The 17263-nt window shown below is 45.1% G+C and overlaps 1 protein-coding gene across 1 annotated transcript in view; it reads right to left on the bottom strand.

The window, feature by feature from the left end:
* Positions 1-16290, bottom strand: part of LOC115464472 (vomeronasal type-2 receptor 26-like) — a 39574-nt gene extending 23284 nt beyond the window's left edge. The window contains exon 1 of the mRNA XM_030194849.1: positions 16132-16290. Coding sequence (XP_030050709.1) covers positions 16132-16275 — 144 coding nt within the window. The 5' untranslated portion in view covers positions 16276-16290. The remainder of the gene's footprint in view (positions 1-16131) is intronic.
* Between the last annotated feature and the right edge of the window lie 973 nt (positions 16291-17263).

Below are 17263 nucleotides of genomic sequence, written 5' to 3'. Positions count from 1 at the left end.
ACATAAATGTTGCCATACTGGGACAGATCGAAGGTTTATCAAGCCCAGTATCCTGTTTCTAACTGTGACCAACCCAGGTTACAAGTACATGGCATGATGCCAAAACAGGTGATTTCTGTAACAGACCTGCACACTTGGTGCATCAGGTGTCTTGGGCCTTCTATCTGTTTAAAATGCAGTTGAGGATGCATGCAGGGATATTAAATCCAGCAGAAGAAACTTTATGGCTTTTTGAATGCTGGTCCATAAACATTGGCACTGACAACATCAACCTCGATGGCTGCTCAGATGTCATCTACTACTGGGAGTGCATCAGCATCAAGGAGGTCTCCACCTCCCTCGATATCTACTACTACTACTACTACTACTACTTAACATTTCTAGAGCGCTACTAGGGTTACGCAGTGCTGTACAGTTTAACAAAGAAGGACGGTCCCTGCTCAAAGGAGCTTACAATCTAAAGGACGAAATGTCAAGTTGGGGCAGTCTAGATTTCCTGAATAGTGGTATAGTGGTTAGGTGCCAAAGGCGACATTGAAGAGGTGGGCTTTGAGCAAGGATTTGAAGATGGGCAGGGAGGGGGCCTGGCATATGGGCTCAGGGAATTTATTCCAAGCATGGGGTGAGGCGAGGTAGAAAGGGCGGAGCCTGGAGTTGGCGGTGGTGGAGAAGGGTACTGAAAGGAGTGATTTGTCTTGAGAGCGGAGGTTACGGGTAGGAACGTAAAGGGAGACATTGGAGCCAACTCTGTGGGTGTTGTGGGTGCTTGAGCACCCCCAATATTGATGAAAATTCATTGTATGTGTCCAGGGAGGGGTTATTTTCATTGGGCTTAGCACCCCCAATAATTTTGAAAAGTTGGCTCCTATGAGGGGAGATGAGGGTAGAGAGGTAAGGAGGGGCTGCAGATTGGGTGCATTTGTAGGTTAGCAGGAGAAGCTTGAATTGTATGCAGTACCTGATCGGAAGCCAGTGAAGTGACTTGAGGAGAGGGGTGATATGAGTATATCGGTACAGGCGGAAGATAAGACGTGCAGCAGAGTTCTGAACGGACTGAAGGGGGGATAGATGGCTAAGTGGGAGGCCAGTGAGGAGTAGGTTGCAGTAGTCAATGCGAGAGGTAATGAGAGAGTGGATGAGGGTTCGGGTGGTGTGCTCAGAGAGGAAAGGGTGAATTTTGCTGATGTTATAGAGGAAGAAGCGACAGGTCTTGGCTATCTGCTGGATATGCACAGCGAAGGAGAGGGAGGAGTCGAAGATGACTCCGAGGTTGCGGAGTCATCAGGTGCTGATAGTAAGCCCCAGGACTGGTCAGCATTAGACCCAACTTCTAGGACATGTTCCGGTTCAATGTCATCCTTATCAGCACCAAAGGTTCACAATGCTGAGCATTGAGAGAAGCCAAAGAAGCATAAACATCGGTCCTTTCTGAAGCATGGTGCTGGGAGTGCCAGGGCTCGGCATTGCTGGTACCTAGAAGCACCAGCACTTAGAGGATAGTTCCCCCCTCTTTAGTTGATGTGCCAGTCTCCGAGCAGCCAGATTCCCACTTCTGGTTTGACACCGGCCCTTTCTTAGGCTGTCTCTTAACCGATTCCTCAGACTTTGCCGATGCCTGCCCTCGATTAGCAGTACTGGGCCATGATCAGAGAGGAGCTGGTGCAGATATTTCAGCTGCACACCGCTCAGGCATCAAGGACTCTTACACCAGCCGCAGCTTAGCTTCAACTCTTTCCTGAGTCCTATATTTTGCCTCTAGAGCGGTCTTTGATGCCAGCACCTCAACTGGTGTCAACGTCAACATCAATCCATAATGCACCGCTCTCTACATTGGGGGAGGAAGGTTCCTTGGAATCTGAGAGTTGAGCTGTACCTCAGCATACTCCTTACAGTCTGACCCATGCTGTATTAGATTTAAGTCAAACCTGAAGACGCTGCTTTTTCAAAAGTTGTTTTTGTGTTTTTATTTTTGACAATTTTATTGTTTATGCCCCTAGTGTCTGCAGGATTTATTGCTACTTTACTCTGATTGTAGTTTGCTGAATATGATTGTTGTGCTATATAACCTCTTTCCTTCCCTCATGTATTTTGATGTGTTCTTGTTATTTTATTATTTTATGTCTTGTTGTATCTGTTTTAAGATGGGATGTGCTGTGAAAACTGCATCCAGTTGGACGGATGAAGAAGTTAAAGAAGACCTCGGCTGGGCTGGCGGGGGTTGGGGTCCCCCGCCAGCTGAAGTAATATTTTAAAAAACCGGTAGGAGGAAGCGGACCTCGGGGGGTAGGTGACTGCGGTAGGCGGGGAAAGGGTTGATGGCGGTAGGCGGGGAAGGGTTAATGGCGGTAGGGGGTCCAGGGCGAAATCTGCGGGGGCCCAGGCCCCTGTGGCCCCACGCAGATACGCCCCTGCTCTGGAACCATACTTCTGACCTATTCCAACCTTATGGAAACTGAAAGTTGCATCAAAGGGGGCAGAAGAATCAGAAGATGGCAAGAAATAAATTTAAAGGTAGAAGAGCGGGTAGGAGGGTGGGGACCTGTACGGCTGAACCGTCACCTCACCTCTGAAACAGCTGGGTTTAAAAAAGGTTTGGATGGCTTCCTAAAGAAAAGTCCATAGACCATTATTAAAATGGACTTGGGGAAAATCCACTGCTTATTTCCAGGATACGCAGAATAAAATGTATTGTACTTTTTGGGGATCTTGCCAGGTAATTGTGACCTGGATTGGCCACTGTTGGAAACAAGATGCTGGGCTTGATAGACCTTCGGTCTGTCCCAGTATGGCAATGCTTATGTAGTCTGGCCTTGCCTAATATTTAGGTTCCCGAAGTTAAACTAGCCCTAGAGCTTGTGTAACTGTGGATGCCTATATGTGGTAGGAACATGCACAACTTCCAATATTCTGTCAGCTATGTGCCTCAGTGTGAGTCTCGCTATGTCCCATCCATGCTCCTCCAATGCATTCATCTTCCTTGCATATTTGCACTATGTAAATTAAGCAGGTTTTTCCAGAAGAGTGCTAAGGCACCCTGATGGCACTAACATATATTTTAAACATTTTTGTATGCAGTAGGTTAGTGCCTAGTTTATAGATTTGATCTTCTAAGGCTCTTGAATATGGGGGGGGGGGGGGGGGGGGAGAACTTTTTATGTTTATCAGACACAAACCCCAGATTCTATACACGGCTACAAAAGTTCTGCATACAAATTAGCATACATAGCCAATTTGCTCATGGTACCTAATTGGTTAACAAGCCAATCAGAGGTGATAATTGGATGTTAACAAGCAATTTTCAGTACTAATTGGCACTAATTACGATTTACACACGTGGAGGGGCATAATCGAACGGAAACGCCTATCTCTATGGGCGTTTATCTCCGAGAACGGGTCCGTGAAGGGGCGGGCCGAACCGTATTTTCGAAAAAATGGACGTCTTTGAGCTGGGCGTTTGTTTTTTTTTAGCGATAATGGAAACTAAAAACGCCCAGCTCAAAAACGTCCTAATCCGAGCCATTTGGTCATGGGAGGGGTCACGATTCGTAAAACACTTGCCCCCCTGATATGCCAGGACACCAACTGGGTACCCTAGGTCAGTGCGGTGGACTTCAGAAAAAGCTCCCACATGCATAGCTCCCTTACCATGGTTGCTGAGCTCCCAAGCCCCCTCCCCCAAAACCCATTACCCACAAATGTACAACACTACCATAGCTCTTAGGCAGGGGTGTGCTGGTAAATTTTTAACAACAGGCTCTTTCTCCGGATGTAGCCAGCTCTGCAGTTGGAAGGGCCAGGGGTGGCCGGGAGGGAGCAACACTTGCCTCTCTCTCCTCCCTCCCTTCGTGCGGGCACGCTAGGCATACCTTTGCTGGCAGCCAATAAATGGACTTCCACCACTCCCAACGTCTTGCTCTGAGCAGCATGCAGAAACTTCTCTCACATGCTCGAGAGTCCCAGCCTGCTGCCCAGAGCTGGAAACAAGGAGCGGGGGAGCAGCAGTAGTCTATTAACTTGGCTGGCAGGGCTCAGCATCCCCACCAGCTAAGTAAAAGATAATTCAGCAGGGGTCCCAAGCCCACATTTTGGGAGCCAGTTGTTAAAGTAGCCATGGAGGGCCCTACTTTAACAACCGGCTCCCAAAATTCTTAAAAACTTAACAACCGGCTCTTGCGAGCCTGTGAGAGCCTGCTGCAGCACACCACTGCTCTTAGGGGTGAAGGGGGCACCTACATGTGGGTACAGTGGGTTTTGGAGGCCTCCCATTTACCAGCACAAGTGTTACAGGTAGGGGGGGATGGGCCTGGGGCCACCTGGCTGAAGTGCACTGCGGTACCCACTAAAAGTGCTCCAGGGACCTGCATACACGCAGGCCTCTAGGACTTGTTACTGCTGTATAACATTGGCACACCAGTTTACACCTGAAGACTAATCTCTCGGTAAACGTCCTTTATTGGAATAAGCACGCTTACTCACAGTTAACTGCAGATCAGAGGTTGTGCCCCACCACTGGCAACGAGTCTCCCTGGTAGTGAGATTAGCAGTAGGTCAGAGCTGGCAGAATGCTGTACAATGCCCTCTTTCAGCCACATTCAAGGTAAGAACTAAGTTCTCTAACATGGCTAACACATGGAAGGGATCTAAAACTGGCTAACAAAAATGGCCACTACCTCATGGACTACCGGAAACACAACAGGGCACACTCTGACCCAGTAGGCAGGTGGAAAAGCACCATGGGAGAAGAGCCTACCAATTACCAATATCGTGAGACTGTAACACAAGCTAATGAAATCATGGAGCCCAATACCCTACACCCACCACAATGCAATGCTGATGTGACCCTGTAGTGCACCCGAGAGCCACATCTGACCCAGGGAAAGGCTGTGAGAGGATCGAACATATTCTGCTGTCATGGAGGTGGGTACGGCATTTGAGGGTGGCATACAGGCTGGAAAAAAGTTTGTAAAGTGGGTTTTTTTTGGTGGGAGGGGGTTAGTGACCACTGGGGGAGTCCGGGGAGGTCATCCTCGATTCCCTCCAGTGGTCATCTGGGCAGTTGGGGCACTTTTCTGGGACTTGTTCGTGAAAAAAAAGGGTCCAAAAAAGTGACCCAAAATCGCGGTAAAAACGCCTTTTTTTCGATTATCAGCTAAAGACGCCCATCTCTCCTTGGCTAATAACCACGCCCCAGTCCCGCCTCCACCACGCCTCCAACACGCCCCCGTCAACTTTATTCGTTTCCGCGACGGAGTGCAGTTGTAAACGCCCAAAATCGGCTTTCAATTATACCGATTTGGGCGCCTTTGTGAGAAAAACGCCCATCTCCCAATTTGGGTCGAAATATAGGCATTTTTCTCTTTCGATTATAAGCTGGATAGCTCGCTAAGCGTATTTTATAAAGTGATGCACGTAAAAAACATATCAACAGCACATGGAGGGTAGGGCATCCCGGTAGCAAGATTGCAATTGAAAACGTGGAGGGGCATTTTCGAACAGGGACGCCCATCTCTAAGGGCGCCCATCTCAAAGGATGTCCTGGCGAAGGGGCGGGGAAACTCATATTATCAAAACAAGATGGGCGTCCATCTTTCGTTTCGATAATACGGTCGGGGACGGCCAAATCTCAATATTTAGGTCGACCTTAGAGATGGTTGTCTCCGGTTTTCAGCCATAATGGAAACCGAGGACGCCCATCTCAAAAATGACCAAATCCAAGGGATTTGGTCATGGGAGGAGCCAGCATTCGTAGCGCACTGGTCCCCCTCACATGCCAGGACACCCTAGGGGGCACTTTTACAAAAACAAAAAAATAGGTAAAATAGCTCCCAGGTGCATAGCACCCTTCCCTTGTGTGTTGAGCCCCCCAAACCCCCCTCAAAACCCACTGCCCACAAGTCTACACCATTACTATAGCCCTAAGAGGTGAAGGGGGGCACCTACATGTGGGTACAGTGGGTTTGGGGGGGTTGGACGACTAAGCATTAAGCAGCACAATTGTAACAGGTAGGGGGGGGATGGGCCTGGGTCCACCTGCCTGACGTCCACTGCACCCCCTAACAACTGCTCCAGGGACCTGCATACTGCTGCTTGGGAGGAGGGTATGACATTTGAGGGTGAAAATAAAAAGTTGTGAAACATCATTTTTTTGTGGTGGGAGGGGGTTAGTGACCACTGGGGGAGTCAGGGGAGGTCATCCCCGACTCCCTCTGGGGGTCATCTGGTCATTTAGGGCACTTTTTGGGGCCTTATTCGTGAAAAAACAGGGTCCAGGAAAAGTGCCCTAAATTCTAGCTACAAACGCATCCATTATCGGCGAAAGGCGCCCATCTCTGTTCGGGTGATAACCACGCCCCAGTCCCGCCTTCACCACGCCTCCGACACGCCCCCGTCAACTTTGTCCGCATCCGCGACGGAGTGCAGTTGAAAGCGCCCAAAGTTTGGCTTACGATTATACCGCTTTATTTGTTTTTGTGAGAAGAACGCCCATCTCCCGATTTAGGTCGGAATTTGGGCGTTTTTCTCTTTCGAAAATAAGCCTCATAGTAGACTAGGTGTCTTTAAATAAAGAGCAGATAGATTTTCAAGATTGCAAATTAACACTGTCAACTGCTGAGCAAGCTGTGACTAGGAACAACAAACACTGTTTGAAATGTTTATATGCAAATGCAAGAAGCCTAAGAAATAAGATGGGAGAGTTGAAATATATTGCACTAAATATAAAGATAGATATAATAGACATCTCTGAGACCTGGTGGAAGGAGGATAACCAGTGGGACACTGTCATACCAGGGTACAAATTATATCACAGTGATAGGGTGGAACAAATTGGTAGAGGAGTAGCATTATATGTTAAAGAGGGCCTTGAATCAAATAGACTAAAAATTCTGAAAGACAGGAAACACATCTTTAAATCCCTATGGATAGAAAGTCCATGTGTAAAGGGGGAAAGGATAGTGAAAGGAGTGTACTACCGTTCACCTGGTCAGGATGAACAGACTGATGTAGAAATATTATCAGAAAATAGGGAGGCTAACAAACTGGGCAACGTAATAATAAAGGGTGATCTTAATGATCTTTGATATTGACTAGGTAAATGTAACATTAGTGCATGCTAGGAAAGTAAAATTCCTTGACGAAATCAAGGATTGCTTTATGGAGCATCTGGTACAGGAGCCAACAAAAGGAGGAAAAATTCTAGACCTAGTCCTTCGTGGAGAGCATGATCTGGTGCAGGATGTAATGGTGCTGGGGCCACTTGATTATACGGAAGATGTAATGGAGCAATTGGACAAATTTAAAAGTAGCAAATTGCCTGGACCAGAAGGTACACATCTCAGAGTACTGATAGAAAGAAAAAGGCAACCACTATAGCTGGGGGCTGGACACAAACGGGCTAAAGGCCAATGAAGGGTTAAAGAGGGGGATGACAATGGGAAGAGCAGTAGGACGAAAGAGAAAAAAGGGTTTAAAAAAAGCAAGGAGAAACGGTGAAGGAGGAGCAAGGGGAGGGGGAGAAAAGTTAAGGAATAGAGGAAGTAGGAAAATTAGTATTTGAAAGGACAAGGCAGGATAGAGCTAGAGAAATACTTAAAAAGAAAAGTTTACCGAATGTGAAGGCCTGCATGTCCACATGCACTCTCTGCTAACGTTCCTGAAGGCGGTCTTAGGGTGGAAGGTGGCCATCATTTGGCTCTGGAACACGAGAGGAACAAGGTGAGCACGGTCTACTTGATATTCGGCTGTACCGTGAATTGCCATGAGCATTTCTCATCCCTCTCTCTTGCACATGGTAAATGCAGCCGGCATCTGATTGGGGACAGGGTGCACAGAGGGTCACAGACCGCGTTTGGACCATTGGATCTGCATTCAAGGCGGCAAGTAGTTCCAGGGTAAGTCCAAGCAATGAAGAGGGAGGTGCCGCGTTCAAAATAAATAAATATATAACCGGGGAAGCAGCCATGGACATGCGGGCCTGTAGGGAGGTAATTTCAAGCGCTGCACAGCTCAGCGAGTTAACTAGAGACCATGCAAGTGAGCAGCCTGTATCGTAAATATGATAAAAGAGCTGCAGGCAGTGTGCCTCGGTCAGGCGTTGCAGGATTTAGTAGCCACAAAGCAGCACAGATTATTTCATAAACTATTATACTGCAGTACATAGGAGCAGTGAGGTAACAGTACAGTTGATTGTGGCCAGGGGTGCAGAGCAGGGATCACAGACAATGGCAGGAAACAGAAACTCTTGAAACCGTTTAGATGTCCTGCCTGGGGTGGAGGGGAATACTGAAAGAGAGATTACCACAAAATGTAATGTTAAAGTTCAGGGGTTGTTGTTTCTATGCCATGCAGATTTACAGCAGTCACAGCAGAAAGGCAACTTTGGGGAATTCATAGTACACACGGTGTGTTGCTATCATTAAATGTAACATCTTGCAGTTGAGGTAACCATGGGGAAGCATCTGTACAATTGGCGGCCATTTTGGGTACACATAGAAAAGATGAGCAGGCAGCCATTTTACCTCCTAGGCAGTAAGAGATCAATCGTTTCCTTACAGTAGAATTACATTGTTCCTTCAGGATGGTACTGCCATAAATAGGTTTATTTTCTACACATCTGTGGTACATTGCTAACTACGAACTGCAGAGGGCAGCATAATATAAGGAGCTAGCAGGAATTCTCAGGCAGGCAGAGATATACAGGCTAAGAAAAAAAAAAGAGAGAAAGGGATATGTTTATTCCACAACATTCATTCCCCTTATCTCTCCTGACTTACGTTTTGCGGTTAATTGATAAAGTTATAGCAATTAAACAACAAAGAAAGTATGGTAGTGCTCTGGAATTTGATACCAATAATGCACCATGTCTTACTACAAGTTAACAGGGCTCAAGACACTATGGGGAAAACATGCTTTTGCTGAACTTGCCCTCCAAAATGTACTTGTAATTTATTTGCTTACTTTTAATCATCACATTGTTTAACTGTTTATATATCTTAGTCTTCCCAGCCTAGCCATGCCGCCACAGTGCAACAAAAGTAAAAAAGCAGCAGCCAAGTCTTCAAGACTGGCCACAATGACTAATGCAGCAGGAGAGGGCACCAGAGAGGATGCAAGAAGGCGGTGCAAAAGGACTGCGATCCAAAGAAGGAACACAAGGTCAATCAAAGGAAGACATGGACGCCCTCATGACGGAGCTCCAAAAACAGAGCAACATGGAATGGCTACGGTGACACAGCAGCTGCAAACAATGGGAAGTAGCACTGTGATAAACAGCCCAACTGCCCCGGTCTGTGCACAACAGGTACAACCACCTGAAGCTATAAGGCCCATGGATGGTCTACCAGGGGGTAAGTCACCTGCTAGCAATGTTATCACACAAACACCTTCGCAAATGCAGTGTTACCAACCTGTCTAGGGGTGTAACCCAAATTATGAAAGAAAAAATCTGGAAGAAGGAATTTATTGACATCTTCTCCTTGGTCCTACGAGAGCAGGACAATGAGGGACAGGATACTTTACCCATTTTAAAGGGAGAGTATAATATGCATCCTTTGATGAGGCCATCAAGATAATAAGGAAACTTGGGGTACAGGCAAAACTCGGATATTGAGTCTACAATCTGTCTCCCAGTTCACCCTGAATCCTTTCGTCTGTTAGATTTCATCTTTATTCAACAATACTATTACGGCAAGTGTATTCCGATGGGTTGTGCCTTATCATGTGCATATTTTGAGCAGTTCAGTTCCTTCATGCACTGGGTAGTGGAGCAAATAGCCACAGTTGAGACACTGGTTCACTTCCTGGATGACTCTCTGTTCACAGGCAGGAACACACATGATCCAATTTTTCCTTTTTAGGTAGCCAACTTTGGAATGCTCTACCAAGATCAATCCGTACCATTAACGGCCTTCTGCCCTTCAGGAAAGCACTGAAGATCCATCTCTTCAAGATAGCCTACCCTAACGATCCAACCTAACCAAAACCTGTCCACATGATTCTTATTGACATCTGTTTTACATGACCATGCTCCCATTATCCTTTTTGCTACACCCATATCCCTTCCTTTCCATCTTCATACACCTACCTCCCATGTTTAATTTTACTTATCCGTTAACCCCATTAATCTTGTGTTTACTACAAACTGTATATAAATAAATAAAATTGTTGTTAATTTCATATTACAGTCACAAGCAAAAGGGTGCAGCAAACACTATATGGCAGCCACGATAGCTAGCATTAGCTTTTTCACAAAAGCAGCAGGCATAGACAATCCGGTGAACAAGTTTGTCATTACCAGAATGATGAGAGGCTAGGAGAGGGCTAAGATATTAACTTTAGACAGGAGATGTCCCATTACTCACAAGTGCCTGATTTCTCTTTGTAAAATGCTACTGTGTGAAATGTGTTAATGAACATGAAGTCCGGCTATTCAAGTGCGTTTTTTTGCTGGCATTCCATGAATCACTCCGTATAAGTGAGCTGGTCCCTAACTCCAAGCAGGGCAGCCATCTCATGGGCCTGTCAATATGAGGTCATCCTCATAGGGAACACTTAAGAATTATGCATACAAAAATCACAGACTGATCAATTGGCAAAAAGTACTAGGATTTTGTTGAATCGAGCAGTAGGTGACCTTGCTTGCCCCATCAATACCTTCACAGCATACATGGAGGGCAGGCCACGGGGGAGATGATGAAAACAAAACCACGGTGATTTTTTTTTTTCAATTCACCAGAATTTTACACCTCTGCTTAGAGTGTGCAGGCATGCAGACCAAAAATTATGGGACTCACTCATTCAGAATTGGGGCAGCTACTTCAGCGACAGCACAGGGCCTCCCCACTGAGAACATTAGAGCATTGGGCAGTTGGAAATCAGATGCACATAAACTCTACATCAGGCCTATTGATAAAGCCAAAGGACACCCTATCCAATAAACAGAACAGGTTTTATTGCATTCATCTCAATTATAATATGCCTTACAGGTCATCCTGAAGAACAGCAAAACATTTGGATATGCAGCAAAGAGCACAAGTCAGATAGGCCAGTGAGAATTTTGGTCTCCCTACAACAAAGGTATTAGTCAATTGGATGGGCCTCAGGGGAAATGAGGTGGGAGCCGTTTGTGCTGTCTATGCTATGGGCATTGCAGAACCAGCCAGCCCCATATGCAGTCATAGTGCACCTGGGAGGAAATGATCTGACTGATATTAATAACGATTTGGTGGTAAAAAAATATATACTAGCTAGCCGTTTTCCACAGTCGTGCCTGGCCTGGTCTTCCATCACCCCGAGATGGAAGTGGAGGAGTGAAAGATCTCACAGGTCAATAGACAAGGCCAGAAAAAAGATTAATAAGTGGATGTTGAAGTTTATGCACAAGATAAATGGGCATGTAATAGTACATGAGATGATCTCTGAGTTCTGCGATGGACTATACAGGCCAGATGGAGTTCACTTATCAGACATTGGGATAGACATTCTGAACTTGGATTTACAAGATTACATAGAAGCAATAACTTTAGGAGGAGGCCACATCTAGGATTGGTGGAGGGAGCCCCGGCAAGCGAGGAATCACTGCCAAAGCCTGTGGCGGTATGTGATGTCAGTCATGGCTGGGTATGCAGCATCTTGACAGTTAATAGTTGAAAGTGAATTGTTCAACTATGTTGGTTAAGTTGAAATTGATGAAAGGAAGGTGTGGCTGCATTTTAGTATATCTTCCTAATAAGTTATTGCATTCTCCAGTCACCCAGCTCTGAGCTACTTCTACCTGTTCAACTATTTTCTCACCTCTGCAATAAAGCTGCCTCTCTTCAGATTTCTACCTCCAACCATTGATACAGCTCTCAGAATTACGGAGTCTCTGTGCCCTGGGGCAACACTTCTGAACATCTGACTGTGAGTAAATTATCTGTGTTTATTCAATAAAGGAAACTTCTGAAAATAAAGAGACTTCAGGTGTGTGCTGGTGTGCCAAGGTTATACTTCAAGATATTGAGACTTTACAGGTGGATACCTGAGAGAAAGGAATATTGCAACGTTTGCACAGAGTGACAGCTCAAAAACAGGGACAGGGTGCATAGATGGCAACACCTATGAGGCAATAGGAGATTGCAGATAATGAAGGCTGTGCATCCTAGGCAGGTGTTTGATAGCAGGAATGTTGCAAGTTATGGAATTTTTAGATTGTTTAAATAAATACTGTGTTTATGTTCCTGGCTGTGGTATTAATAAATTCCAATTTCTATCAAAACTCCAGTGTTTTGGCAGAATTATAAGGCTCAAGCTGAGTGTATGCTGAATGCCCAATTTATTTAAAAATAAACTTGCAGAGCTATTGTTAGTAATAAGTAATTTATTTTAAATTCAAGCATGGTACTGGAAGATTGGACAGTGGCCAATGTAACGGCGATTTTTAAAATGAGTTCCAGAGGTGATCCATAAAATTATAGACTGGTGAGCCTGACGTCAGTGCCAGGCAAAATCATCGAGACTATTATAAAGAACAAAATTACAGAGCATATACATTAGCATGGATTAATGGATGGAGTGAATTAGCCTTTGGATAATGGTGAGCCGGTCGATATTGTGTATCTGGATTTTCAAAAGGCATTTGACGAAGTCATGGGATAGGAGGCAATGTCCTATTGTGGATTAAAAACTGGTTTAAAGATAGAAAACAGAGAGAGAGTAGGGTTAAATGGTTAGTATTCTCAATGGAGAAGGGTAGTTAGTGGGGTTCCTCAGGGGTCTGTGCTGGGACTGCTGCTTTTTAACATATTTGTAAATGTTCTAGAGATCGGAATAACTAGTGAGGCAATTAAATTTGCTGATGACAAAAGTTATTCAAAGTTATTAAATCGCAAGGGGATTGTGAAAAATTGCAAGAGGACCTTACAAGACTGGGAGTCTGGGCATCCAAATGGCAGATGAATTATAATGTGAACAAGTGCAAAGTGATGCATGTGGGAAACAGGAATCCAAATCATAGTTACATGATGAAAGGTTAAGACTGTGCTTAGAAGTGGGAGATATTTAAGTTCTCTGATAGTTTTTAAGTCTGCAGAAATACAGATCCTTAAACTGTTTTGTCCAGGAGTTTTTCTCATCTGGAGAGGGAGAGTGAAGTGTGCCATCCTTTTCTAGATTTAAACCGTAGGAGGACTAGCATTACAGAGGGCTGTGCAATCAGAAAGAACTATTTATGCTAAGGAGCACTGATTGCTACTTTGTCTTGGTGGACTGGAATTCCAATTTGGATTGCAGTAGTTCTTTTTTTTTGTTTGTTTGTTTTGTATTTTGGGAGGCTTGCTTCATAGCAGCTTCACATTCCAACACCAGAAAGAACTCCGTCCCAGCTTCTACAAGCATCGCAGCCAAGAGGGTGTGCTATAAATGGAATTAGAAAATGTACAGAGAAGGGAGACAAAAATGATAATGGGATGGGATGACTTCCTAATGAGGAAAGGCTAAAGTGGCTAGGGCTCTTCAGCTTGGAGAAGAGATAGCTGAGGGGAGACGTGATAGAGGTATACAGGTAGATGTGAATCACTTGTTTACTCTTTCCAAAATACTAGGACTACGGGGCATGCAAAGAAACTACTAAGTAGCAAATTTAAAATGAGCCAGGGAAAATGTTTCTTCACTGAACGAGTAATTAAACTCTAAAATTCGTTGCCAGAGAATGTCATAAAAGGAGTTAGCTTAGCAGGGATTTTAAAAAGTTTGGATAAGGTCCTAAAAGAAAAGTCCATAAGCCATTATTAAGATGGACTTGAGGAAAATCCACTGCATATTCTTTGTCCTGTTTCTCTGTCCTAATTAGATTGCGTATGCCTGGTAGTGCTATATAAGTTTTAAGTAGTAGTAGTAAGCTCTGTCGAGCAGGGACTGTCTCTTTATGTCCAGTATACAGCGCTGCGTACATCTAGTAGCGCTATAGAAATGATAAGTAGTAGTGGTATTCTAAGATAAGCAATATAAAATCTGTTTTACTCTTTTGGGAGCTTACCAAATACTTGTGCACTGGATTGACCACTGTAGAAACAACATACTAGGCTTGATGGACTTTCGATCTTTCCCAGTAAGGCAATGTTTATGCTCTTAAAATCCTGAATGGTGTTGAGAGGGTGAAGGTGAATCGATTTTTCAAAGACCAGGGGACACTCAATGAAATTGCATGGAAATACTTTTAAAACAAATAGGAGGAAATATTTTTTCATTCAAAGAATAGCTAAGCTCAAGAACTCATTGATGAAGGATGTGGTAATGGTGGATATCGTATCAGGGTTTAAAAAAAGGTTTGGAAAAGTTCCTAGAGGAAAAGTCTATAGTCTGATATTGAGATGGACATGGGGGAAGCCACTGCTTGCCCTGGGATTGGTAGCATGGAATGTTGCTACTATTTGGGTTTCTGCCAGGTACTTGTGAACTGGATTAGCTACCTTTGGAAGCAGGATAATGGGCTAAATGGACCATTGGTCTGACCCAGTATAGCTATTCTGATATTCTTATGTAAACTGGACCATACTGATCTCAAATGAGGGTGTGGCCATGGGAGGGGCAAGGGCATTTTGTGGGCATTCCTAAACATTATACACAATGTTACTGAATATACCCGATCTGCACCTAAATAAAACAAGGAATATACACCAGCTTTTAGTTAACGTGAATGGCTGTACCTAAATTTTTGTCACGAAATGGCCTGCTATGCATAATGTATTTATTTATTAGGATTTATTTACTGCCTTTTTGAAGGCATTAACTCAAGGTGGTGTACACTAATATTATATAAAATGCCAATTTGTTTGACACCATATAATCTGGTCCAAAATATATAACTTCTCTTTAAATTTTGGGATAAGAGGGAATGGATATGGTCAAAGAGACAGACGCAAGAAGAAATCCACTCAGAAGTTCATCTATCAATCATAGGGCTTTGTTTGTCACAACCTCTCAACAAAAATTATATGACTTAACACAGGCCTTTTAGGCACCTTACTTTACGTACTGAAATGGAAGTTGGCAGCCTCATGGAGGTATAACAAAATGGTATTATAAAAAATCTATCCTGACATAACCACCATATTTAATATGCATCTCTTTAAGGATTACTGCCCACTTAATATGCGTTAACAATTTGAATGAAATTAAAGGCCCCAGCTATGAATTTCCTCTCCCTGCTGATGACCCACTTAGTCGATTGCTCACTTATTTGCAAGACCAATTGCCTTGTTGGATCTGCATCACCCTCCTGTTTCTCTCCCCCACCCCCAACCATCCAGCATTGTTCCATCTCTACCCCCTTATCCCAACTTTCACCACCCTGTTGGTCTCTCTTTTATCTTCCCCTACTACTTACTCACTTATTGTTCAACCGGCCCGCTGCTTCCTGAGGTCAGCACTGTAGCACCAGCATCAGAAAACAGAAGTCAAGAACAGGGACATTGCCCTATGTGTGCCATTGATGGCCCGAAAAGCAGAAAGTTACTTCAGAATCTAACTTCCTATAGCTGTGGTGTGTACAGCAGTATTTGGTTACAAATTCTTACTGCAACTTATTAATTATCCTGAATGACACAATCCAAAATATAAAACAGCTTGAGTTAATCTTCCTGGAAACAAAGGTGAATTCCTCTAACTGAACCCAAGCCAAAAGAAGAATAAAATAAACCACCATACAACTTTTTCTGGCCAACAAGATGCTGACTCAGGATCCTGTTCCAGGAAACAGCAGCTGCCAAGGTGTAACTTACTGTTTCTGGGACTGACAGAGCCAGCTGTGGAACACATAGGGCAGTACCCCCATACCTTCCTTCAATTTGCTGTTGCTGCCTCTGCCATTGAGACCTGGGGAAGCAATGGGCCTGGCAGTGGAGTTGGAAACCAAGTGAGTGAGTGAGTGGAAGGGGGAGAGGGAAAGAATGGGGGAATGCAGGATGGTGGTGGTTGTGGTGAGGGGAGTGAGAGATAAGACAATGCTGGATGGGAGGAGAGAGGCAGAAAAACAGGCAATATTGGATGGAGTTGGAAAGAGGAGGAGAAATGAGACAATACTGGATGGTCGGGGTACAGAAAGAGAGATGGTGCTGGATGGTGAAGGTGTGAAGTAAAATTAAGATATCCCGTTACCTGTGGATAGTGGTAAATCCTGGACAGGCTGGAAAATTCAGTCGATTGCTCAGCTGAAAGACCTTCAATGACAGCACCCAGTCTTCCAGATGTTTTGCAGCTATAATTTGGGATCCCGGTGTCCATTCCTGAAAATATATTCATGGCAGCTGTGTACGTTAGGAATAAATTGTTGCAAGGGTTATAAATGTGGAACCCCAGTGTGAGATTGGGTAAAAGCTCCGAGTTGTTGTTAATCTCCTCCACCGCAGACACAAAGGCCAGGAAGTTGTAATAGTACAATGATATAGGACTTTAAGGATAATAAATGACAGATAATTTGAAATTAGCACCAAACTAAAAAATACAGAAACAGAGCCCAGGGCCGTGCCGATACGGTAAGCGGGGTAAGCACCGCAGGGGGGCACCAACCTCTGGAGGGCGCCGCCGCGATGATTACCATCGCCGCTTACCTGAGCTCCGCGCCACCGAGGCCTTTAAACCTTTTACCTCCGAGGCTCGACGGTCGCAGCATCAGTGAAAGCGCTGCCGAAGTCTCCCTTCTCTTCGCGCTTGTTGGTTCCCTCAGTGTCCCGCCTTCTTTTGACGTCAGAAGGCAGGACACTGAGGGAACCAATGAGCGTGAAGGGAAGGGAGACGGCAGCGCTTTCACTGACGCTGCTGCGACCGGAGGTAAAAGATTTAAAGGCCCCAGGGCAAGGAGCTGAGGTAAGGGAAGGGCAAAGAGGCATGGATGGGAGGGCAGGGCCCAGGGAGAGGACAAATTGCTGGAAATGGAGGGGAGGGGAGAGAGGAGGATTGCGGGCTATGGATGGAGGAGGGAAGGGCAGAGAGGGACAAGGATGGATATGGATGGGAGGGCAGGGCTCAGGGAGAAGACAAATTGCTGGAAATGGAGGGGAGGGGAGAGAGGAGAATTGCTGGCTATGGATGGAGGAGGGAAGGGCCCAGGGAGAATATAAATTGCTGGAAATGGAGGGGAGGGGAGAGAGGAGAATTGCTGGCTATGGATGGAGGAGGGAAGGGCAGAGAGGGACAAGGATGGACATGGATGGGAGGGCAGGACCCAGGGAGAGAGGAGAAATTGCTGGAAATGGATATAGAGCAAGAAATGAAGAAGAAAGGAGGAAAG

Source organism: Microcaecilia unicolor, chromosome 3 (assembly GCF_901765095.1).
Source record: "Microcaecilia unicolor chromosome 3, aMicUni1.1, whole genome shotgun sequence".
Classification (NCBI taxonomy): Eukaryota; Metazoa; Chordata; class Amphibia; order Gymnophiona; family Siphonopidae; genus Microcaecilia; species Microcaecilia unicolor.
This window is presented reverse-complemented; position numbering and strand designations above follow the sequence as displayed.